The following is a 23026-nucleotide window of genomic DNA, read 5'->3' as shown; positions in this document are numbered from 1 at the left end:
AGGACAGGGGGCTTTTTAATTGGGGCTATTAGAAGTTCTCTTTACACAATGACACCCTCTGCTAAGTGAAGGCTCCAGCGAAAGTCATGCCCACTCTGCAATTACTTCTTGCAATTCTGGGGAATAATGGTATCTTGTCTCATTTAAAAATAAATCTAAGGCTTATCCCTATTGCTTTCTCTCCTCTGCCTACTCACATGAATTTCTTCTTGCCAATTAAGCAAACTTTCCATTATTTAAGGAGATAGTTTAGATTGTCACTGTCCCCTGATAATAAGACATATTAAACTAGATTTCATTTGCCCACAGCTCTGTGATTCCAGATACAAGGCTAATTTACATAAGCTCAGATCTCAGATCTTGAGTTTACTCTGTGGTGAAACCATGAAGCTTTGGAATTTCCTGAGTGCTGTTTTGTTTACATGCTACAGAACTTACCTGAAATAACCTGCACATTCAATGCTCTCAGTTTCTCCGAATCACTTCCTCTTAAGAGAACAGATGTAGATTTGTCTCTATGACCTATTCCCAGAAAAGAAATGAAGTATTTAGGTGGTAAAAAAGCACATTGTTAACATATATTCCCCATGTTGGTTCAAAGGATTACGAAAAAGAATGGAGCCATTCACTGCCAGGTGTGGTGGCTCACGCCTGTAATCCCGGCACTTTGGGAGGCCGAGTCAGGCGGATCATGAGGTCAGGAGTTTGAAGCCAGCCTGGCCAATATGATAAAACCCCATCTCTACTAAAAAATACAAAACTTAGCCAGGCATGGTGGTGCACGCCTGTAGTCCCAGTTACTTGGGAGGCCAAGGCAAAAGAATCGCTTGAACCCAGGAGGTGGAGGTTGCAGTGAGCCGAGATCGTGCCACTGCACTCCAACCTGGGTGAAGGAGCGAGACTCCATCTCAAAAAAAAAAAAAAAAAAAAAAAAAAGCGACAGTGCTTATACATAGAAAAGTATATTATCTTATTATATACATAGATATGATGTGAAGAATATTTAATGTATATTTAATATTCAATAACATTTAATGTCCTAAATAGTGTGACATTTTTTATTACTTTGTATGCTTGGATTTGCAAGCCTTTGAAAATCACTAAGTCTGTCATTTGGGCAGATATTTGTAAGAATTTAATTTGACTCCCCACTACTGGTCTCCTTCTAGGTATTTTTTTCTAGCTCACTTCTATCTCTCTTTGCTTATAGCTTTTCATATGGAAAAATGGGTCAAGAAACTCAGAACTATACAATATTTATAAATAACACAGATTTACTTTAAATAATAGATTTTTCAAAACTAAATATCCTACGTCTTAGTTCTGACATTTTACTAGCTGCACAGCTTTGGATAAACACTTCACCTCTCTGAGTCTCAGGGGATTTTTATCTATAAAATAAAAATAGCATATATCCTGTTTACATACTTTAAGAATCTAGTGAAAATGCTCTGAAAATGGTTATTCCACAAATAAACAGTATTGATTATGTTATTAACCACAGCACAAAAGGCTTTATTACTAAAGTATCAATGATAACACTTGATATGAAACTGCACTCAAAAATATCTGCAACAAATACTTAGTCAAAAGAATTAATCGCAACTTTACTGAAACCTAGAGGCAACCACTTGTTCCGCCTACTGAATTGGCTAACACAGCCTTGCCTGGTAAAGAAGGAACGAGCCTTGGGAAATCATACAACCACCACAATACTGCTGTCCTTTAATGACAACTAATTATGCACTAGACACTGTGGTAAACTTTGGAAGTAATTTCTCTTTATTTCCTTACCTCAACCCTGTGTGGTAGTGGTGATTATCCTTGTTTTACAGAGGAGGTAAGGGATGCTCACATAATTTAAATAACGTGCTTAATGTCACATAGCTAGTAAGTGGTAGTACCAGGACTCTAACATAAATCCATTTATTTTTAGTGCCTATTCTCATAGTGACACATTTTGCACTGTCTTTAAGAGACTAGCTATTCGTACTATGAACTGTCCATTGGGCCTGATAGTCATCCATTTTATGCATGGGGGCATGCCAGTAGAGCCAGTATCTGCATGAGTACACACCAGTAGCATCATACCAGTAATTTACAATCAATGTCCATCCTGATAGGTGGGTGCCTAGGTCATATGAGTTATTAAATATTTTTAACATCGCTCCTACTGTCCCGATTCCTAATTTCTAATTTTTTTTAGATCTGCCCTACCAAAAATCTGGTACCCCCATGCTTATTAAGGTTGACTTGCCTCACACTCACCACCTACAGCCACTCTGTTCAGGATCTCCAACTCTGAAATTCTTGTTTTAGACTGAGACTTGTTCTGTTGTCCAGGCTGGAGCGCAGTGGCGCAACCTCAGCTCACTGCAAGCTCCACCTCCTGGGTTCAAGTGATTCTCCTGCCTCAGCCTCCCGAGTAGCTGAGATTATAGGCTTGCACCACCACGCCCGGCTAATTTTTGTATTTTTAGTAGAGACGGGGTTTCACCGTGTTGGCCAGGTTGGTCTCGAACTCCTGACCTCAGGTGATCTGCCTGCCTCGGCCTCCCAAAGTGCTGGGATTGCAGGCATGAGTCACCATGCCCGGCCTGAAATTCTTTATCCCCACTACCTGTTCTTCTCTCTCTCTCCGCCCTCACTTCCACTAAGTCCTGCTCAATGTCCAGCCCATCAGCTTCTTCCTATTCACCCAGTCTTTCTTCCTCTCCTACTCACTTGCCCGAGTAGAAGAAAGATGAATGAAGCTCCTTGCATGCTGGAACTGTGTCTTATCTATGTTTTTATTCCTTGGGTTACCTAGAATCGCCACTTATACACAGTAGGTGCACAAGAAATGCTAAATTGAACTAAAAAGGAAATTAAATCCAAAGAAGAGATCAGGAGTTCCTTGGCACTACAGGGATTATACTTACTCTGCCACTTCTGCACTCTTCTGTGGCCTTCAAGTATTTTGCGGATAGTGAGGATGATCAAAAACATAAAAACTAATAGAACTAAAATATACCAAGTGATCTTCATGGAACAAGTGATATCTGTAAAGAAAAAAAAATACTGTAAAAACCCAGTAAAATTATTCAACAGATAAAAGGCAATGTGGCAGGGTAGCCGAGTTCTACAACATATTCTGCCCTGAACTGAAAAGCTGAAATTATGACCATCACTGGTACAGGGTCACTAGCTCTCCTGAATTCTTTCTTGATATATTAAATGAAGGTATTAAATGGGAAAACTTGAGCAGGTAGCTTCCGGGTATGCATTTGGTTCCAAAATTCTAGGATTCATTTCACTTACAGGTTATGCTGATATTAGTTTCACTATCCTGGTTATGCTGATATTAGTTTCACTATCCTCGTTAGTTGTAACGTTGTTGTAACTAGGGTAAGACCACAACATAGCAGTCCCAGAATCAGAGCCACTTACAATTCATGATTCTGACCCTGAGCCAGGCAGCCCAAAATTATGTCCTCAAATCAACAAAGATGCAGTGAGTACAAGGAAGATGGGGAAGAAAGAGAAAGGCAGGCAGTCAAAGGACTGGTCTGAGGCACATAAGTGGTGAGGACAATGAATAATCAGACCCTCTTTCCACAGGGTAATATGTGGTAAATACAGTGCTTTGCAGGCCAATGATCAGATCAAGTGCATACGTTAATTAAACGTAGTTGTCCTGGCCTAAACTTAATAAGGATTCAGGTATAAACTCATTCATTCAGATGACAATGAGGCAACATGGGAAGGACGGTCACCATGCAGCAATAACTTAGCATGGTCTTCCATGGTCTCATAAAGACACACTGGCCAGGAGAATCAGGAATCAGTGACTCATGCAAGTGTGGCCTCATCATAGCTAACATACAACTGTCTACTGACTCATTTTTTATTTTATTTTGTTTTAGATGGAGTTTTCCTTTTGTTGCCCAGGCTGGAGTGCAATGGCGTAATCTCGGCTCACGGCAACCCCCACCTCCTGGGTTCAAGCAATTCTCCTGCCTTAGCCTCCCAAGTAGCGGGATTACAGGTGCCTGCCACCACGCCCGGCTAATTTTTTGTATTTTTAGTAGAGACAGGGTTTCACCATGTTGGCCAGGCTGGTCTTGAACTCCTGGTCTCAGGCAATCCACCCACCTCGGCCTCCCAAAGTGCTGGGATTACAGGCGTGAGCCACTGCGCCCGGCCTGTCTACTGACTTTCTAAGCCCACCCTGCGTACACTCTTCTTTGCATACAAAACACAGCTAGTACTTATTCACCTTAGCAGAATGTATACCACGTTTATACTCTTGGCATAAACTGCCTTTGTGGGGTTCATAACCTGGGTGTCCCCTTTACAGGAACCCGGATGTACACTAAATAGGCATTAAGCATTCACTTAGAGGGGCAGCTAAGTAGAAAAAGGGCAGAGGTGGATTGGGATGGCAGCGCTCAGCCTCCCCAAGACTATGCCATGCTCTTCAGCTGCCAGGCTTGCATTCCTCATGCAGCAACATAAAAGCATGAAGTTAAATGGCAGAGAACATTGGCAGTGCCAGCAACAGTCAGGATGGGTCCAAAGACCAAGGTGTCATTGGGCACTGATAAAGCTATGGAAACAGAACCAACTTCATATTACAATAGCACAGGACGCACAATGGGGACCAGACCAGCCAGTGCAGCCACCAGCATGATCTCAGAAGAGTGTATCTCCTAGGGTCCCGCGCTGCCCACCCATCCCTGCAGCCTTCTTGGAGAGGAGCAAGGGGAAACAGACTGAAATCTGGGGGGAACATGAAGGAACAGTTTAAATTATTGTCTTAGAGTAAATTTACCAGAGTGGATTAAATTTAGTTTCACCCCCTAATGGAGAAGGCTTTTACTCCCACAAAAGTACAAAGTTTGTTGTTGTTGTTGCTTTCTTTTGTTTTTTGTTTTTTGTTTTTTGTTTTGTTTTTTGTTTTTTTTGAGACAGAGTCTCACTCTGTTGCCCAGGCTGGAGTGCAGTGGTGCAACCTCAGCTTACTTCAACCTCCGCCTCCCAGGTTCAAGGGATTCTCCTGCCCCACCCTCCCGAATAGCTAGGATTACAGGAATGCACCACCACACCTGGCTAATTTTGTATTTTTAGTGGAGATGGGGTTTCTTCCTGTTTGTCAGGCTGGTCTCGAACCCCTGACCTCAGGTGATCCACCCACCTTGGCCTCCCAAAGTGCTAGGATTAGAGGCGTGACCCACCGTGCCCAGCTGAGAAGGCTTTTAAGCAAGATCAAATTAGTTTTTGCACAGAAGAGTAAACTATGAAAAAAGTTTTAACTTTCTTTTTTTTTTTTTTTTTTTTTTTTTTTTTTTTTTGAGACAGTGTCTCACTCTGTTACCCAGGCTGGAGTGCAGTGGCCTAATCACAGCTCATTGCAGCCTTGTCTTCCCTATCTCAAGCAATCCTCCTGCCTCAGTCTCCGAAATCGCTGGGACTAAAAGTGTGCACCCAGCTTATTTTCATCCTTTTTGTAGAGTTAGAGTTTCACTATGTTGTCCAGGCTGGTCTCGAACTCCTGTGCTCAAGCAATACAATCGCCTCAGCCTCCAAAAGTGCTAGGATTACAGGCATGAGCCACCACCGTGCCCAGCCACCTTTAACTTTCTACACATGGCAAAATGAATATGCTTTTTGCAGAATACAAGAGTACATATTTGTGCACCACTGCTATCTTTCTGAGTTGTGGACACCAAAAAGCTGCTAACTATAATTAACTGTTATTAGAATTTATGGATTTTTTTCCATGAACACACACACAAAATCTTAAAATTATTATTATGGAAGTGCTTATTTTTTCTTTATTTTAGAAAAAATGTAAAATACAGTTTGATGGATATACAAATGTACATTGAAAAAAATATGTTTTTGATGTCTATAATCTAAACTTCTTTACCCTTCAGATTTCACTACAGTCACCTTCTCTAGGCAATCTTTCCAGAGTCCATCTTCCAACTCATTCACTCCTCAGTCAGAGGGCACTGATCCTTCTGTTCAGATCTACTCAGATCCTCCAGCCCCCACACACGCACACACCTTGAAATGACCCCTAATTGCAGAGGTTATAGGGCTGTGGGAAAACTTAGTCACAGGAGAAATTTCTTTGAAGTCTCATGATTTATCTTAAAAAATGCATGCACATTATATGTTTCTGTTTGCTTTAAAGTGAATGTAATATTTTGAAAATCATTACCTTTACAATAATTAAAGCTCTAGGAAAGCATTCTAAAGCAATCTGAAAGGCTTCCGTATGTCTGGAATATCAAAAAGGACAGCAAATTACTCTCCCATAGCACCTGTAGCCCTGGAAGGCACTTGCTGGTGTAGGTGAGGGGTCACCCTCTTTTAGATTGTTTCACGTCATCTAACTTCACCATCCCAATACCTGACACACTGCCTAGCATACAGCAGGCACCCTTAAATGAATGTATCAAAAGATACTCTTCAGGAATAGATTTTTGGGGTGAAGTAGGGCATACTGCTTAGTAGAAAGGAATAATTGTGGTATTTTGGAATAGGGTAACTAGAAAGTTAACCAACCTTAAACAGAATTAAGATATGCAAGTATGTAAGATTTGCCTTTTAATCTTCTATTTTTTCCTCTAGGTGCCTAATCTGTACCTCACCCTATCTTCACAGCATTACATCAAACTCCCATTTCATCCAGGCCTGGTTCTCAGCTCAAGGACAAGACATGTTAAATCAACTCAAAACAAAACTTTAATAGCATATCACAATGTGTGTATATATATTCACTCTGTTGCCCAGGCTGGAGTACAGTGGCGCGATCCCGGCTCACTGCAACCACCGCCTCCCGAGTTCAAGCAATTCTCCTGCCTCAGTCTCCCAAGTAGCTGGGACTACAGGCACAAGCCACCATGCCCAGCTAATTTTTTGTATTTTTGGTAGCAATGGGGTTTCACTGTGTTAGCCAGGATGGTCTCGAACTCCTGACCTCATGATCCTCCCACCTCGGCCTCCCAAAGTGCTGGGATTACAGGTGTGAGCCACTGCACCCAGCCGATATTTATATTTTAAAAGAAATACCTCCCTTTAGTACACAAATATGGTGGTATTACTTCATGCACAGAAAATAGGCATGTTTCAAAGTTATTCTGTGGTGGCTCATACCTGTAATCCCAGCACTTTGGTAGGCCAAGGCAGGTGGATTGCTTAAGCCTAGGAGTTCAAGACCAGCCCGGGCAACATGACAAGACCCCGTCTCTACTAAAAATACAAAAAATTAACCAGGTGTGGTGGTGCACACCTGTAGTCCCAGCTACTCAGGAGGCTGAGGTGGGAGGATCACCTGAGCCCGGGAAATCAAGGCTGCAGTGAGCTGTGATCGTGCTACTGCACTCCAGCCTGGGTGACAGAGTGAGACTGTGTCTCAAACCACCACCACCACCCCACTGCAACAACAAGAAAAACATTTTCTGGGGCAGAAGGTCTTTCCAGTGCTCCTCAAATTGTGACACATAAATGCCTCTTCTTTCTCAGGTTACAGGTAGGCCCCATGAAAGGCACACTTTGAAGGAAAAGTAAACAGATAAATAGACTAACATTATTTCAGGCTATATTATTTCATCAGTAAAATTCTTCAGCTATTTGGCTTTCAGTTAATGTGATAGCCCTTACTTAACTTTATATATCTATATCAGATAACGCCTTTTCCCTTTAGTTTCCTTAAAAACTTACTTTTTACATCCATCTCTAGGTGCAAAGAAATGTGTATACAATCGTTCGGGTATTCCATGATTCTACAAGTATGGTTTATAGATTTCCCCTTGCTTGGCTCATCCTCCATGATTGCTGATCTTCCAGTGTGGTTTTTTAGATGACAGGTAGTGCTATATTCCTCCAAGTGGTCAACCAGAGGAGCTACAGTGAAGTTAAAGTGCTGACAAGGTGAATGAAAATCATTTGCTTTCACTTCCATTGATCCTCTCCTGATAAGAACTAGAAAGTGATTAAGAAAATGTTATTTGCAAAATATTAATACATAGCAAGAAAACACATACAATTCAAAACTAAATCTCTTCCTTTCTATACAAGAAAGTAGAAACAAGAAGTTAGCTACACTAAAAATATATACATATTTTTGAGACAGGGTCCACTCCGTCGCCCAGGCTTGAATGCAGTGGCGTAATCACGGCTCACTGCAGCCTCACGCTCCCAGGCTCAAGCAATCCTCCCACCTTAGCCTCCTGAGTAGCTGGGACTACAGGCAAGTGCCACTATGCTCAGCTAATTTTTAAAATTTTTTTGTAGAGATTGGGTCTTGCTATGTTATCCAGGCTGGTCTCCAACTTTTGGACTCAAGGGATCCTCCCTCCTCAGCCTCCCAAAGTGCTGGGATTACAGGCATGAGCCACTGCAGCCAACCTAAAAATAATTAATAAGGTGATTATATTTTTTAATATCATGGAGACCAGGTAGTGGTAGTGTTGGAATAGGATTGGAGCATCTCAAAGAAAATACACACATTTCCCCAGTGACCCGTGGGACAGACTGTATTGTGTGACCAATATGGTCACAACAATATTTCCCGTTCCACACTGTACTAGTTTTCTAGGGCTGCTGTAACAAAGTACCATAAACTGGGGGATTTAAAGAACAGAAGTTTGGGCAAGACACGGTGATCATGCCTGTAATCCTAGCACTTTAGGAGGCCAAGGCAGGCAGATCACCTGAGGTCAGGAGTTCGAGACCAGCCTGGCCAACATGGCAAAATCCCATCTCTACTAAAAATACAAAAATTAGCCGGGCATGGTGGCGCATGCCTGTAGGTGTAGCTACTTGGCAGAAGAATCACTTGAACCTGGGAGGCGGAAGTTGCAGTGAGTCAAGATCACACCACTGCACTCCAGCCTGGGTAACAGAGTGAGACTGTCTCAAAACAAAACAAAACAAAATAAAACACAGCAAAACAAAAAAGAACAGAAGTTTGTCTCACAGTTCTAAAGTCTGGAAGTGTGAGATCAAGGTGTTGGCAGAGTTGATTTGTTCTGAGGGCTGTGTTCTGGGCCCCTCTCCTAGCTAATGGTGATTTGCTGATAACCTTTGGCATTCATTGACTTGGAGATGCATCATCCTGCTCTCTGCCTCCATCTTCACATGTCATTCTCCCTGTGTGCATGTCTCTGTGTCCAAACTTCTCCTTTTTTGTAAGAAGATCAGTCATATTGGATTGGGGCCTATCCTAATGACCTCATCTTAACTACATCTACAATGACCCTATTTCCAAATAATGTCATATTCTGAGGTATTGAGGGTTAGGACTTCAACATGTGAATTTGAGAGGACACAGTTCAATCCATAACACACATGTTACCCTAAAACTTCACCATTTGCTCATTAAGGAATCTAATTTATTTCCCCTTGAATCTGGTAGCATTTGTAATTTGCTTATAATTCCTTTTCCCAGCCAGGCTCAGTGGCTCATGCCTGTAATCCCAGCACTTTGGGAGGCCAAGGCAGGTGGATCACGAGGTCAAGAGATTGAGATCATCCTGACCAACATGATGAAACCCCGTCTCTACTAAAATACAAAAAATTAGCTGGGTGTGGTGGCACGTGCCTGTAATCCCAGCTATTCGGGAGGCTGAAGCAGGAGAATCACTTGAATCTGGGAGGGGGAGGCTGCAGTGAGCCAAGATCGTGCCACTGCACTCCAGCCTGGTGAGAGAGCAAGACTCCGTCTCGAAAAAATAAATACATAAATAAATAGTTTCTTTTCCCTTGAATCTGGGAGGGTTTGTGATTTGCTTATAACCAATCAAGAGCAGAGGAAGTGACACTGCATGACTAAGTCAGAAAAGGCAAAGAAATTCCCATCTTGCTTTTCAGAACACTCATACTGGAGCCTTGAACCACTATGTATAAGTTCAAAACCTTAAGGCCACCATGATGTGAAGACACCCAAACTAGCCCAGGTAGGAAGACCATATAAAGGAAACAATCAACAGAGTGAAAAGACAACCGACAGAATAAGATAAAATATTTTCAAACCGTTTATCTGATAAAAGGTTAATATCCAAAACACATCAGGAATTCCTATAACTCAAGTGCAAAATAAATACATATCAAATACTTTTAAGTGGGCGAAAGACTTTCATATACATTTCTCCAACAAAGACATATGGCCTATTGATATATGTGAAAAGGTGCTCAATATTACTAATCATTAGGAAAATGCAAGTCAAAACTACAATCAGAAACACCTCACACCTGTCAGGATGGCCATCATTAAGAAAAAAAAAAAAAAAAGACAGGGTGCAGTGGCTCACACCTGTAATCCCAAGACTTTGGGAGACCGAGACAGGTGGATCACATGAGGTCAGGAGTTTGAGACCAGCCTGGCCAACACATGGTGAAACACCATCTCTACTAAAAATACAAAAAAAACAAAAATTAAAAAATTAGCCTGGCATGGTGGCAGGCGTCTGTAATCCCAGCTACTCAGGAGGCTGAGGCAGGAGAATTGCTTGAAACCAGGAGGCAGAGGTTGCAGTGAGCTGAGACTGTGCCATTTCACTCCAGCTTTGACGACAGAGTGAAACTCCATCTCAAAAAAAAAAAAAAAGAAAGAAAAGAAAAGAAAGGTAAGTGTTGGCAAAAAATGTGGAGAAATTGAAGCTCTTGCACAGTGTTGGTGGGATTGTAAAATGGTCCAGCCACTATGGAAAACTGTATGGCAGTTCCTCAAAAAATTAAAAACAGAACCACCATATGATCCAGCAATTCTACTTCTTGGTATATAGTCAAAAGAATTGAAATCAGCATCTTGAAGACACAGCCTGCATTCTCATGTTCATTGCAGCATCATTCACAACAGCCAAGAATAGAAACAACATCAATGTCCATTGATAGATGAGTAGACAAAGAAAATGTAATCTAGCTAGATAGGTATCTAGAGAGAGAGGGAGAGAGAAAGAGAGAGAGAGAGAGAGAACAATGTCCATTGATAGATGAGTGGATAAAGAAAATGTAATAGAGTTATCTAGGACCCACACAAAAAAAGAAAATAAATAATACAATTATTGCTGTTTAAAACCATTGAGTTTTTGAGGTACTTTGTTACAGAGCCACAGCAACTGGGTCAACGTGTCAATGTGCTGTTTTCACCTTTAAAGGAAGCAGAGAAGTGAGATCTGTGAGCTACCAACCCTTAAAACACTTCCTAGTTCTCTATCATCATAGAGGTATTTTCACAATTTGCTTTCTGTTGGATTCAGCCCAGAACCTGGAGGAGTTACAGCACTACTTGAGTAAGAACGTCATCCAAAGTCAATGCCAAGGGGCAGGGGGGTGAGGGTTGAAACATTACCTATTGGGTACAATGGTCACTATTTTGGTGATGGGTGCACTAGAAGCCCAAGTCTCACAATTACACAAAATATATTCATGTAACAAACTTGCACATGGACCCTCTGAATCTATAATGACAAAATATTTTTAAAAGAAGAGATACATAAATGCCCAATAAGTACATGAAAACAACATCAGAAAAACAAGGTAAATGCCAAGAAATAATGTTCCCATTCTCAAAGAATGCCAAAAACATAAATTCCAGTATCTAGTGATACAGGAGGCAACCTCTCTCACTGAATAAATACAAATAATAAATTTGATGTTTGGGCTTGAGGCCATCAGCATATTTTATGATTGTAAAGGAATTATTTAATTTCTTAATGATCCATTTTTATTTGACTTAATTAAATAATATAGATGGATCTCATGATAACTGCAAGGTTCAGTTAGGCACTGCAGATAATAAGCAGTTATTCTTTATTTATTCATTCATTCATTCAACAGAAATTTACTGAGTGTCTACTAGGTATTATGTCAGGCATTGTGCACAAAGCTTGAGATTTAGTAGTAAGCAAAAACAAAGGCCCTGCCTTCAAGAGGCACACTGTAAAGTCAGAGAAGTAAAAAGACTTCACATACAATGACTAAATGTTAAGCAGGAGTAGGTACAAATGCAAGGGCTCAATGATTCCTTAGAGAATCAAAGTTTGATTTTACTATGAGAAACTACAGATTTACTTAAAATTGTTTTTTAAAGATTTACTACTTTTGAAGAGAGTACATGCCAAATAATCCTCCACCCATCACATGTATGTGAATTACAGTGGCATTTTGATGCATTTTAAGAATCCTTTGTTTTCAATAAGTCAAAGTAAACCAAAACCAAGTAACATCCCAAAGCCCAACAAGTCACTCATCAAGAGCCACATCATTGAATGTTCCAATGCCACTGGATTTAAAAATGGAATATATTGGCCGGGTGCGGTGGCTCACGCCTGTAATCCCAGCACTTTGGGAGGCCGAGGCGGGTGGATCACAAGGTCAGGAGTTCGAGACCAGCCTGGCCAAGATGGTGAAACCCCGTCTCTACTAAAACTAAAAAATTAGCCGGGCGTGGTGGCATGTGCCTGTAGTCCCAGCTACTTGGGAGGCTGAGGCAATAGAATCCCTTGAACCTGGGAGGCAGAGGTTGCAGTGAGCCGAGATCGCACCACTGCACTCTAGCCTGGGTAACAGAGCGAGACTCCATCTCAAAAAAAAAAAAAAGAATATATTATTAATATGTTTTTATCAGAATACATTAATTTATACCTGATACCATTTTATTATCACCTTCACTTTGTGTTTACCTTTTGATGTTTGTTCCTGAGAAATAAAATCCATGTTTGCTTGAGACTCACAAACCAAACACAAGGAGCACATTTTAAATTCACCTGTGATGTCTTGGCAAGTCCTGGTGAAGTTATGAAAATGAGAGGGATTTAGAAAGATTCTCATGATAATTTGAGTTTCCCTTACTGATTGCAGAAAAGTCACAAAAGAAAAGTTTAAGGAGGAGAGTGAATAGGTAAAATTAGATTGTAAACACACTTCCAGACATGATAGCTCCAATGTTCTTTCTGTAAAGAAAAAAGAAAAACACTTGCTTTACTCTAAAGTTTTGAGTGTTCGGCATTCAAATAAATACACAGTATGCTCCCAGTTTTTCTTAGGTAGATTCAGTACATTTTAGCTTATCAGAGATAAGACTTTTTTTTTTTTGACATGAATTAACAATAACTATTCCATTTAAATATTTCTATTTTATTATTTTTATTTATTTATTTTGAGTCAGGATCTTGCTCTGTCGCCCAGGCTAGAATGCAGTGGTGTAATTATAGCTCACTGCAGCCTTGGCCTCCCAGGCTCAGGCAATTCTCCCAACTCAGCCTCCAGAGTAACTGTGACTGCAGGGGCATGCCACCATGCCCAGCCAATTTTTAAAAAATTATTTGTAGAGACAGGGAACCACAGTGCCCAGCAACATTTCTCTTTTAAACTTGTGAACATTCCCTATTAACTCTCAGAGAACAGGTGTCTTTATAAAGAAGTGCTTGGAATCTCAGCATTTTAACCATTCTCTATTCTGGGGAATTTTTTATGGACAAGCCTTAGATTCTTTTGAATCCATCTGTTCCAAAATAGAGACTCAAGTCAATTGCATGGAGTTGAACAGGTTATGAAAACTTTGAACAGTATCTCTGTATCAGTTTCCTAGGGATGTTGTAACAAATTACCACAACCTTGGTAATTTAAAACAAGAGAAATTCATTCTCTCACAGTTTTGAAGGCCAGAAGTCCAACACCAGTTTCCATAGTCAGAAATTGAGAGGTCTACATGATTGTACTACCTCTGGAGGTTCTAGGGAAGAATCTGTTCCTTGGCCCTCTGGTGGATGCTGGCATTCCTTGGCTTGTGGCCACATCACTCTAATCTCTGTCTCCATAGTCATATTGCTTTCTCCTCTGTGTCTCTGTTTTCTACTTTTCTGTTGTGTGAAATCGCCCTCTGCCTCTCTTATATAAAGACATTCGTTATTGGATTTAGGGCCCACAAGGCTAATCCAGGATAATCTTCACATCTCAAGACCTTTAATTTAGTCACACCTGTAAAGACCCTTTTTCCTTATAAGGTAACATTGACAGGTTTCCAGAATTAGCACCTGATATCTTTAGACGGCCATTATTCAGCCTACCACAACCCCTAAAGATGAAATTTAACAAGATGACATCATAATTTTTACTTTCGTCTGAAGACATACATCAGATACGGAAATTATGGTATAATAGAAATAATACTGAGTTCAGAAACAAAAGACAAACACTCTAGGCTGGATGCGATGGCTCACACCTGTAATCCCAGTCCTTTTGGAGGCAGAGGTGGGCAGGTTGCTTGAGCTCAGGAGTTTGAGATCAGCCTGGGCAACATGGCCACCCCATCTCTACAAAAAATACAAAAATTAGATTAGCATCGTGTTGTACTCCTGTAGTCCTTACTACTCAGGAGGCTGAGGTAGAAGGATAACTTGAGCCTGGGGGTTGAGGCTGCAGTGAGCCATGATCACACTACTACATTTCAGCTTGGGCAACTAAGGGAGACCGTGTCTGAAAATGAGAAAAAAGATTCCAGTGCTATATCTGTCATTAGTCAAGATACTTAGATAATTTACTTAATCTCCACGAGTCTAGTTTTCTTACTAGCAAAACAGAGATAAGCCTGCTAATCTCATGGGGTTATAGCAACATCAAATTGTATAGTACATATGAAAACCCTTTTGAAATTTGTACAAATATATGTCATTTAAAATGCAAATCCAGGCCAGGCGCCATGGCTCATGCCTATAATCCCAGTGCTTTGGGAGGCCGAGGCAGTTGGATCACTTGAGGTCAGGAGTTCGAGACCAGCCTGGTCAACATGGTGAAACCTCATCTCTACTAAAAATACAAAACTTAGCCAGGCATGGCGGTGGGCACCCATAGTCCCAGCAACTCAGGAGGCCGAGGCGGGAGAATTGCTTGAGCCTGGGAGGCAGAGGTTGCAGTGAGTGGAGATCGCGCCACTGCACTCCAACCTGGGCGGCAGAGTGAGACTCCATCTCAAATAAATAAATAAATAAATAAGATGCCAACCTATATTCCACAGTAAAAATTTTAAATTAATCTTACCTTTAGGACAGAATTATCTATTATTTAATTCATAAAAATAATCAAAGCTTACTGTGTAAACATTGGGAATTCCTATTTAGCAGTAATGATCAACTAAGGAATAAGCAACCTATCTTTCAGAAATTGCCCAGTCTGATAGTCCTTTGTTAGCATGAGAAAACAACTGACCACTTTGAGAGGCCAAGGCGGGCTGATCACGAGGTTAGGAGATCGCGACCATCCTGGCTAACACGGTGAAACCCCGTCTCCACCAAAAATACACACATAAAAAATTAGCTGGGCATGGTGGCGGGTGCCTGTAGTCCCAGCTACTCGCGAGGCTGAGGCAGGAGAAAGGCGTGAACCCGGGAGGCGGAGCTTGCAGTGAACTAAGATCGCGCCAGTGTACTCCAGCCTGGGCGACAGAGCGAGACTCCGTCTTAAAAAAGAAAAGAAAAGAAAAGAAACACAACTGACATGGTTAATTCCACCTTTATGTAGCATCTTCACCATTTCTCATATAATCATATGGGGCAAAATATATTTTTAAGATTTCTAAATAATATGGAGCACAATGAAAGAACTACTTCATTTTTTTGAATAATTTCCCCTACTCATATGCCTTGCTTCAAACTTGAAAAAAGTCAAGCTCATGATTGATATTAAAGCATTTGTCAAATGTGTATAATTTGTATTTTGATAGTAATCCCATAAGTGTTTAATTACTGGTGATTTTTGTTATTATTTAATAAATTAATGGCTCATTTACTAGGCTTCTATATTTGAAATTGCTTCTGTAATAATTCACATTTAATTTCCAGCTATACAAAATTTACTCAAATACACAATTTCATTATGTCTTAATATATTTATTTATTTTATTTTAAGATGGAGTTTTGCCCTTGCTACCCAGGCTGGAGTGCAATGGCATGATCTCGGCTCACTGCAACCTCTGCCTCCTGGGTTCAAGCAATTCTCCTGCCTCACCCTCCTGAACAGCTAGGATTACAGGCATGCACCACCACGTCTGGCTAATTTTGTATTTTTAGTGGAGACAGGGTTTCTTCATGTTTGTCAGGCTGGTCTCGAACTCCTGACCTCAGGTGATCCGCCCACCTCCACCTCCCAAAGTGCTGGGATCTTAATATATTTATAATCAAAGTTGTAATCAGATTGTAACTATAATTTAAAAAATTGCCTTCACTAATAATGCCCCAGGAAGGATATGGAAATGCACCATCTGATGGAACTCTATAATCTTTATCTTTTCTAATATCACTAAAATACATGAAAAACTGATTTCTTGCCATTTTTCCATTTTCCTCACTGGCACTTTTCATTTTATGAAACTTTCAACTTCAATTTATATTGCTATGATATGACCTAGAAGAGAGATAGAGAAATTTTTACTGTCAATATTGCAGTCTTCTTATTCAATAAGTGACCAACTGAGCTTTCTAGAATTGATGACAGATCCTTTATATTCAGCTATGGGGTAATTTCATGATGATTTTTAAACCTCAGCTTTAAATAATTCAATTGGAAAAGAAATAAATAGAAGACACATCCTTCCCCAGTATAATTTTAAGAAATAAATAAATTCTACTCAATCATTTTTGCTATCAGGTGGACTATATTCTCATCTCCATAAACAAGGATTTATGAATTTAACTCCTGCCATTAATACTGCTGAGAGTCAACATCTAAATGCTCACTCTCAGAGATGGAAATGCATTCCAGAATCACTCCAGTACTAAGACTGCAACCTCTCAGAGGAAGTACATAGAATACTAAACAGAATTGGAAAAATACATGGCACTATAGGACAAATGCTCAAGTCAATTATTTTCTCTTTTTAAAGAAAAAGCAACAGTAAGATTAAAGAAACATCTACTACCTTTTTTTAAACTTTTATTATAAAAATATATTATACACACATATATAAAATGTATTGTGCCAGTTAAATAATAATAACTAATACCCATGTACCTATCACCCAGATTAAGAAACAGATTACCAATTTATTTGAAGGACCCCATCTCTTCTCACCCCTACACTATAGCATAGTTTAGAAATATATACATATATATAGAATATACTGTATATATTCTGTGATTTGCTTTTACTTTGCTTAATATGTTTTAGTCATGTTGATACATAGAGCTGTAGTTAATTATATATGGTATTCTTATGAATGAATATACTATAATTTATTCATTCTTCTGTCAGTGAACATTTGTGTTGTTCCATTTTTTGCTTTATGAATAATGTTGCTGTGAACTGAAACTCTCATACATTGCTGGTAGAAATGTAAAAGAGTATAATCATTCTGGAAAACAGATTTTCTTATGAGTTAAAGATATACTTACCATATGACCCAAAAATTCCACCCCTAGAAATTTACACAAGAGAAATAAAAACATATGTCCACACAAAGACCTTTACATGAATTTTTGTAGCAGCTTTTCTACTTATAATAGCCAAGGACTGGAAACAATTCAAATGTCTAAAAACTAGTGAATATATAAACAACTCTTGCTATATTCATGTAATGGGATACCACTCAGCAACAAAAAGGAACAAACTACAAGCAACAACATGGATGAATCTCAAAGGCATTATAAAGAGGCCAAAATCAAGTGGCTATATATTGTATGATTCCACTTACATGAAATTCAAGAAAATGGAAAACTGCATTGGCAGTAGGAAAAGGGCTCTTCTGTAATGGAGCTTTGTAATGTATGATTTGGCTTTGTGTCCCCCCTTAAATCTCCTCTTGAATTGTAATCCCCAGATGCTGAGGGAGGGACCTGGTGGGAGATGACCGGATTGTGGGGTAGTTTCCCCCAGGCTATTCTTGGGATAATGAGTGAGTTCTCACAAGATCTGATGGTTTTATAACAGCCTCTTCCCCCTTCACTCTCCCTTCTGTCTCCTGCTGCCTTGTGAGAGGTGACTTCTTCCTCTTCAGCTTTCACCATGATTGTAAATTTCCTGAGGCCTCCCCAGCCATGCAGAACTGGGAGTCAATTAAACTTCTTTCCTTTATAAATTACCCAGTCTCAGATAGTATCTTTATAGCAGTGTGAAAACGGACTAATACAAGCAATAAGAAACTTTTAGGAGTGAAAGAAAGTGTTATATCCTAATTGTGGTGCTAGGTACACTGGTATGTATATTTGTCAAAACTCATCAAACTATACACTTAAAATGGGAGCATTTTACTGTATGTAAATTGTATGGCAGTAATGTTGATGTTAAAATAATGCTACTCTGAATATTGACGAACATGTCTTTAGTGTACACTAAGGGTTTAATTACTGGGTGTTTAGTGTTTCTTCAGTTTTACTAGAAAATGCCATATCATTATATAAAAAATGGTTTGTATCAATTTATATTCCCACCTGCAGTGTATAAAATTTTTTTTTTTTTTGAGTCAGACTCTCTGTTGCCAGGCTAGAGTGCAGTGGCACAATCTCGTCTCACTGCAACCTCCGCCTCCCAGGTTCAAGCGATTCTCTTGCCTTGGCCTCCTGAGTAGCTGGGATTACAGGCATCTGCCGCCATGCCTGGCTAATTTTTGTATTTTTAGTAGAGATGAAGTTTCACCATATTGGCCAGGCTGGTATCTCCAACTCCTGACTGCAAGTTATCCGCCCACCTTGACCTCCAAAAGTGTTGGGATTACAGGCAGGAACCACTGCCTGGCAGTTCTTTCTTTTTGACACATATTCTGACCAATGCTTTTCAGGTTTTTCCAATTTGGTGAGTGTTAAATAGAATCTCATCATGGTTTTAATGTATATTTTCCAAATTTTCTCTATTTTTTCTAATTTTTGATTTTTTGTTAGGTTGTCTTTTTATTTAATTAATGTTTAGAAGTTCTTTATGTTTTCTGCTTAAAATTTCAATACATTATCTAAATTTTTTATCAGGATATCTTCTCACAGTCAGTACCTTATCTATTTATTTTCTTTATGATCTTTTAGTTAAGGGGAGCTCTTAATGTAGTGAATTTATCAACCACTTTCTTTATAATTTGAGCTTTGTGTCTGAAGTCCTTCTTCCTTAAAGTTAAAAAGATCTTTACCTATATTTTCTTCTAAAAGTTGTTTTTAAAGTTTTACCTTTCACATTTCATTTCTTAATGTATGGAATGGCTGGGCACAGTGGCTCATGGCTGTAATCCTAGTCCTTTGGGAGGCCAAGGGGGGTAAGTCACTTGAGTCCAGGAGCTTGAAACCAGCCTGGCCAACATGGCAAAACCCCATCTCTACAAAAAATACAAAATAATAATAAGAAGAATAAGAATAATAATAATAATAATAATAATTAGCCAGGCGTTGTAGTGCATGCCTGTAGTCCCAAGTACTACAGAGGCTGAAGTAGGAGGATTGCTTGAGCCCAGGAGGTTGAGGCTGTGGTGAGCCATGATCATATCACTGCACTCCAGACTGGGTGACAGAGCAAGACCCTGTCTCAAAAAGAAAAAATTAACAACATAGAATTGTATATAGTATGATGTGTGGATCCAAATTTGTTTTTTCTTTATGTATAACCAATTATACTAGCATTTATTGAGTAGTCTATCTTTTCTTATCTGTAATGACACTTCTGTTATATAAAGCTTCCAGGTACATATAAGCACGTTTCTGAGTTCTCAATTTTGTTCCATTAGTCCACTTTTCCATCTTTGCAAAGATACCATGCTGACAAACTACTTTTCCTTTATAAAAGCTCTTATATCTGAGAGGAAAAAGTCCCCTTGCTTTGTTATTTTTCTTCAGAAGTATCTTAGCAATTTTTGGCCCTTCGCTCATTTCAATAAATTTTAAAAGCAGCTTGTTAAGTTCGGTAAAGAACCCAGTTGTACTTTTGACTTGCTTCTAGAAATCAGCTGGAGAAGAAAGATATGAAACTGAATCCCTCCTATCATTCATTTCTTCTTTTCTTTTTATTTACTTATTTATCTTTTTTATTTTTTTATTTTCATTTTTTGAAATGGAGTCTTGCTCTGTCAACAGGCTGGAGTGCAGTGGTGCGGTCTTGTCTAACTGCATAACTGCAACCTCTGCCTCCCGAGTTCAAACGATTCTCCTGCCTTAGCCTCCCTGCGCACCACCACATCCAGCTAATTTTTTTGCTATTTTTTAGTAGAGACGGGGTTTCACCATGTTGGCCAGGATGGTCTCAATCTCCTGATCTCGTGATCCGTCTGCCTCGGCCTCCCAAAGTGCTGAAATTACAGGCGTGAACCACTGCGCCCAGCCCTTTCTCTCTATTTATATAGAGTTCTTTGGTTTCTTTGATATCTTTCCATAAAGTTTCTAAATTTTCTCCATTATGATCTTATATATTATTAGATTAATATCAGTTAGATTTCCTCCTAGGTGCCTTGCTTTTTGTTACTGTTGCCAATAGTATCTTTCAGGAAATGTGTTTTCTGTCTGTTGGTGGTATATGGAAATACAACTGACTTTTAAATATGTCTTATTTTTTGCCATTTTATTAAACTTTTTTATTAACTTTAATTTTTGTAGCTTTTGGGCTTTCTATGCAAATATGCATATTGACTGCAAATAATGTAACTTTACTTCTTACTTTCCAATCTTCAAACTTTTTATTTCTTATACTCGTCTTACTGCAATGTCAAGGATGTCCAGTACCATGTTGATTAGAAATTATGAGAGTGGGCATTCTTGCCTGCTCCTGATTTTAAGAATACTTACAATGTGTCATCATTGAGAATATTTCTTATAACTATTTTAGATGCCCTTTATCAATTTAAGCAAATTCTCTTTTAGTCCTAGTTTGCTGGGAATTTTTAGTTATAAGGACTATTGAATATAATTGAATCCTCTTTCAACAATTAAGATGATTATTTAGTATTTCTTCTTTGATCTGTTAATGTAGTGAATTACAGTATTAGATTTTTTTAATGCTAACTTCATCTTGTACTCCAGTAATAAATCTAATTTGATCATTTTTCTACATTGCTGCTTGTGCATTCTTAATGTTTTGTTTCAAAGTTCTATATCTATATTTATAAGTGAGATTGGCTTGTAAATTTTTCTTTTTGTCTCATTTTTGTTGAGTTTGAGTAACGAGATATACTAGCCTTAAAAAATAAGTTGAATACCAAGAGGCACTCTTAAAACCAGACAAATACATGGAAACTCAACAACTTGCTCCTGAATGAAATCAAAAAATTCTTTCAAACAAATGAAAATAGAGAAACAATCTACTAAAACATCCAGGTTACAACAAAAGCAATGTTAAGAGAAAAGTTTATAGTGCTAATTCCTATATCAAGAAGATAAATCTTAAATTAACAAGCTAACCATACACCTAGAGGAACTAAAACATAAGAACAAACTAAACCCAAAGCTATCAGAAACAAAGAAATAACTAAAATCAGTGTAGACAAAATGAAATTGAGGCCCCAAAAAACTATACAGAGGTTCAACGAAACAAAAGTTGTTTTTTGAAAGGATAAACAAGATTAATAGACTGCTAGCTAGATTAATAAAGAAAAAGAGAAGATCCAAATAACCATGATCAGAAATGACAAAGGTAACATTACAACTAATCACACAGAAATACAAAAGACCCTCAGAGACTGCTATCTCTATGCATACAAACCAGAAAATCTAGAGGAAAATGGATAAATTCCTGGAAACACACAACCTCCCAAGACTGAACCAGGAAGGAACAAAAATTTCAAACAGACCAATAATTAATAAGGAAATTGAATCAGTAATAAAAAACCTACCAGCCCAGAACAGCCCTGGACCAAATGAATTCACAGCCAATTTCCACCAGACATAAAAGAAACAGCTGCTACCAATCCTACTGAAATTATTCCAAAAAAATAAAGAGAAAGGATTCTTCCCTAATTTATTTTATGAAACCAGTATCATCCTGATACCAAAATCTAGCAAAGACACAACAAAAAAAGAAAACTATAGGCTAATATCCTTGATGAACATAGATGCAAAAATCCTCAGCAAAATATTAGCAAACCAAATCCAACAGCACATCAAAAAATTAATTCACCACAGTCAAGTGGGCTTTATTCCTGGGATGCAAGGATATTTCAACATATTCAACTCAATATATGTGATTTACCCCCTAAACAGAAATAAAAACAAAATCCATATGATCATCCCAATAGATGCAGAAAAAGCATTCAATAAAATCCAACGTTTTTTCATGATAAAAACCCTCAACAAACTAGACATTGAAGGAACACACCTCAAAATAATAAGAGCCGTCTATGACAAGCCTACAACCAACATTGTACTGACTGGGCAAAAGTTGGAAGTTCTGCCCCCAGGAACAGGAACAAGACAAAGATATCAGCTCTCACCACTCCTGTTCAACATAGTACTGGAAGTCCTAGCCAGGGCAAACAAGCAAGAGAGAAATAAAAGGAATCCAAATAGGAAAAGAGGAAGTCAAGTTATCTCTCTTCATTGACGATATGATTATATACCCAGAAAACCCTAAAATTCCGTGAAAAGACTCCTAGACCTAATGATTTGAGCAAAGTCTCAGGATACAAAATCAACATACAAAAATCAGCAGCATTTCTATACACCAATAACATTCAAGCTGAGAATCAAATGAAGAATGCAATCCCATTTAAAATAACCATAAAAAAACATGAAATAAAACACTTAGGAATACATCTAACCAAGGAAATGAAAGATCTCTACAAGGAGAACTACAAAACACTGCTGAAAGAAATCATAGATAACACAAACAAATAGAAAAGCATTTCATGCTCATGGATTGGAATAATCAATATCATTAAAGAGTCCATACTGCCCAAAGCAATCTACAGATTCAACACTATTCTTATCAAATTACCAATGTCACTTTTCAGAATTAGAGAAAACTATTTTAAAATTCATATGAACCACCCCCCAACACAAACACACAAAATAGCCCAAATAGCCAAAGCAATCCTAAGCAAAAAGAACAAAGCCAGAAACATCACGTCTTCCAACTT

General features: G+C 38.8%; 1 protein-coding gene across 4 annotated transcripts in view; it reads right to left on the bottom strand.

Annotated features, from left to right (window-relative positions):
- TMEM156 (transmembrane protein 156) overlaps nt 1-23026 on the bottom strand; it is a 62710-nt gene that overhangs the window by 19988 nt on the left and 19696 nt on the right. For 3 of the 4 annotated variants that reach the window (XR_007725929.1, XM_050792040.1, XM_050792041.1), the window contains exons 2-5: nt 12678-12947; nt 7714-7974; nt 2922-3041; nt 439-522 (exon numbers count right to left, since the gene is read on the bottom strand). Coding sequence is in view for 3 of the 4 variants with exons in the window: in XM_050792040.1 (XP_050647997.1) it covers nt 439-522; nt 2922-3041; nt 7714-7974; nt 12678-12947 (735 nt within the window). In the remaining variant the exon portion in view is untranslated. The remainder of the gene's footprint in view (nt 1-438; nt 523-2921; nt 3042-7713; nt 7975-12677; nt 12948-23026) is intronic. The other variant, XM_050792042.1, reaches the window with a different exon arrangement.

Source organism: Macaca thibetana, chromosome 5 (genome assembly GCF_024542745.1).
Source record: "Macaca thibetana thibetana isolate TM-01 chromosome 5, ASM2454274v1, whole genome shotgun sequence".
Taxonomy (NCBI): Eukaryota; Metazoa; Chordata; class Mammalia; order Primates; family Cercopithecidae; genus Macaca; species Macaca thibetana.
This window is presented reverse-complemented; position numbering and strand designations above follow the sequence as displayed.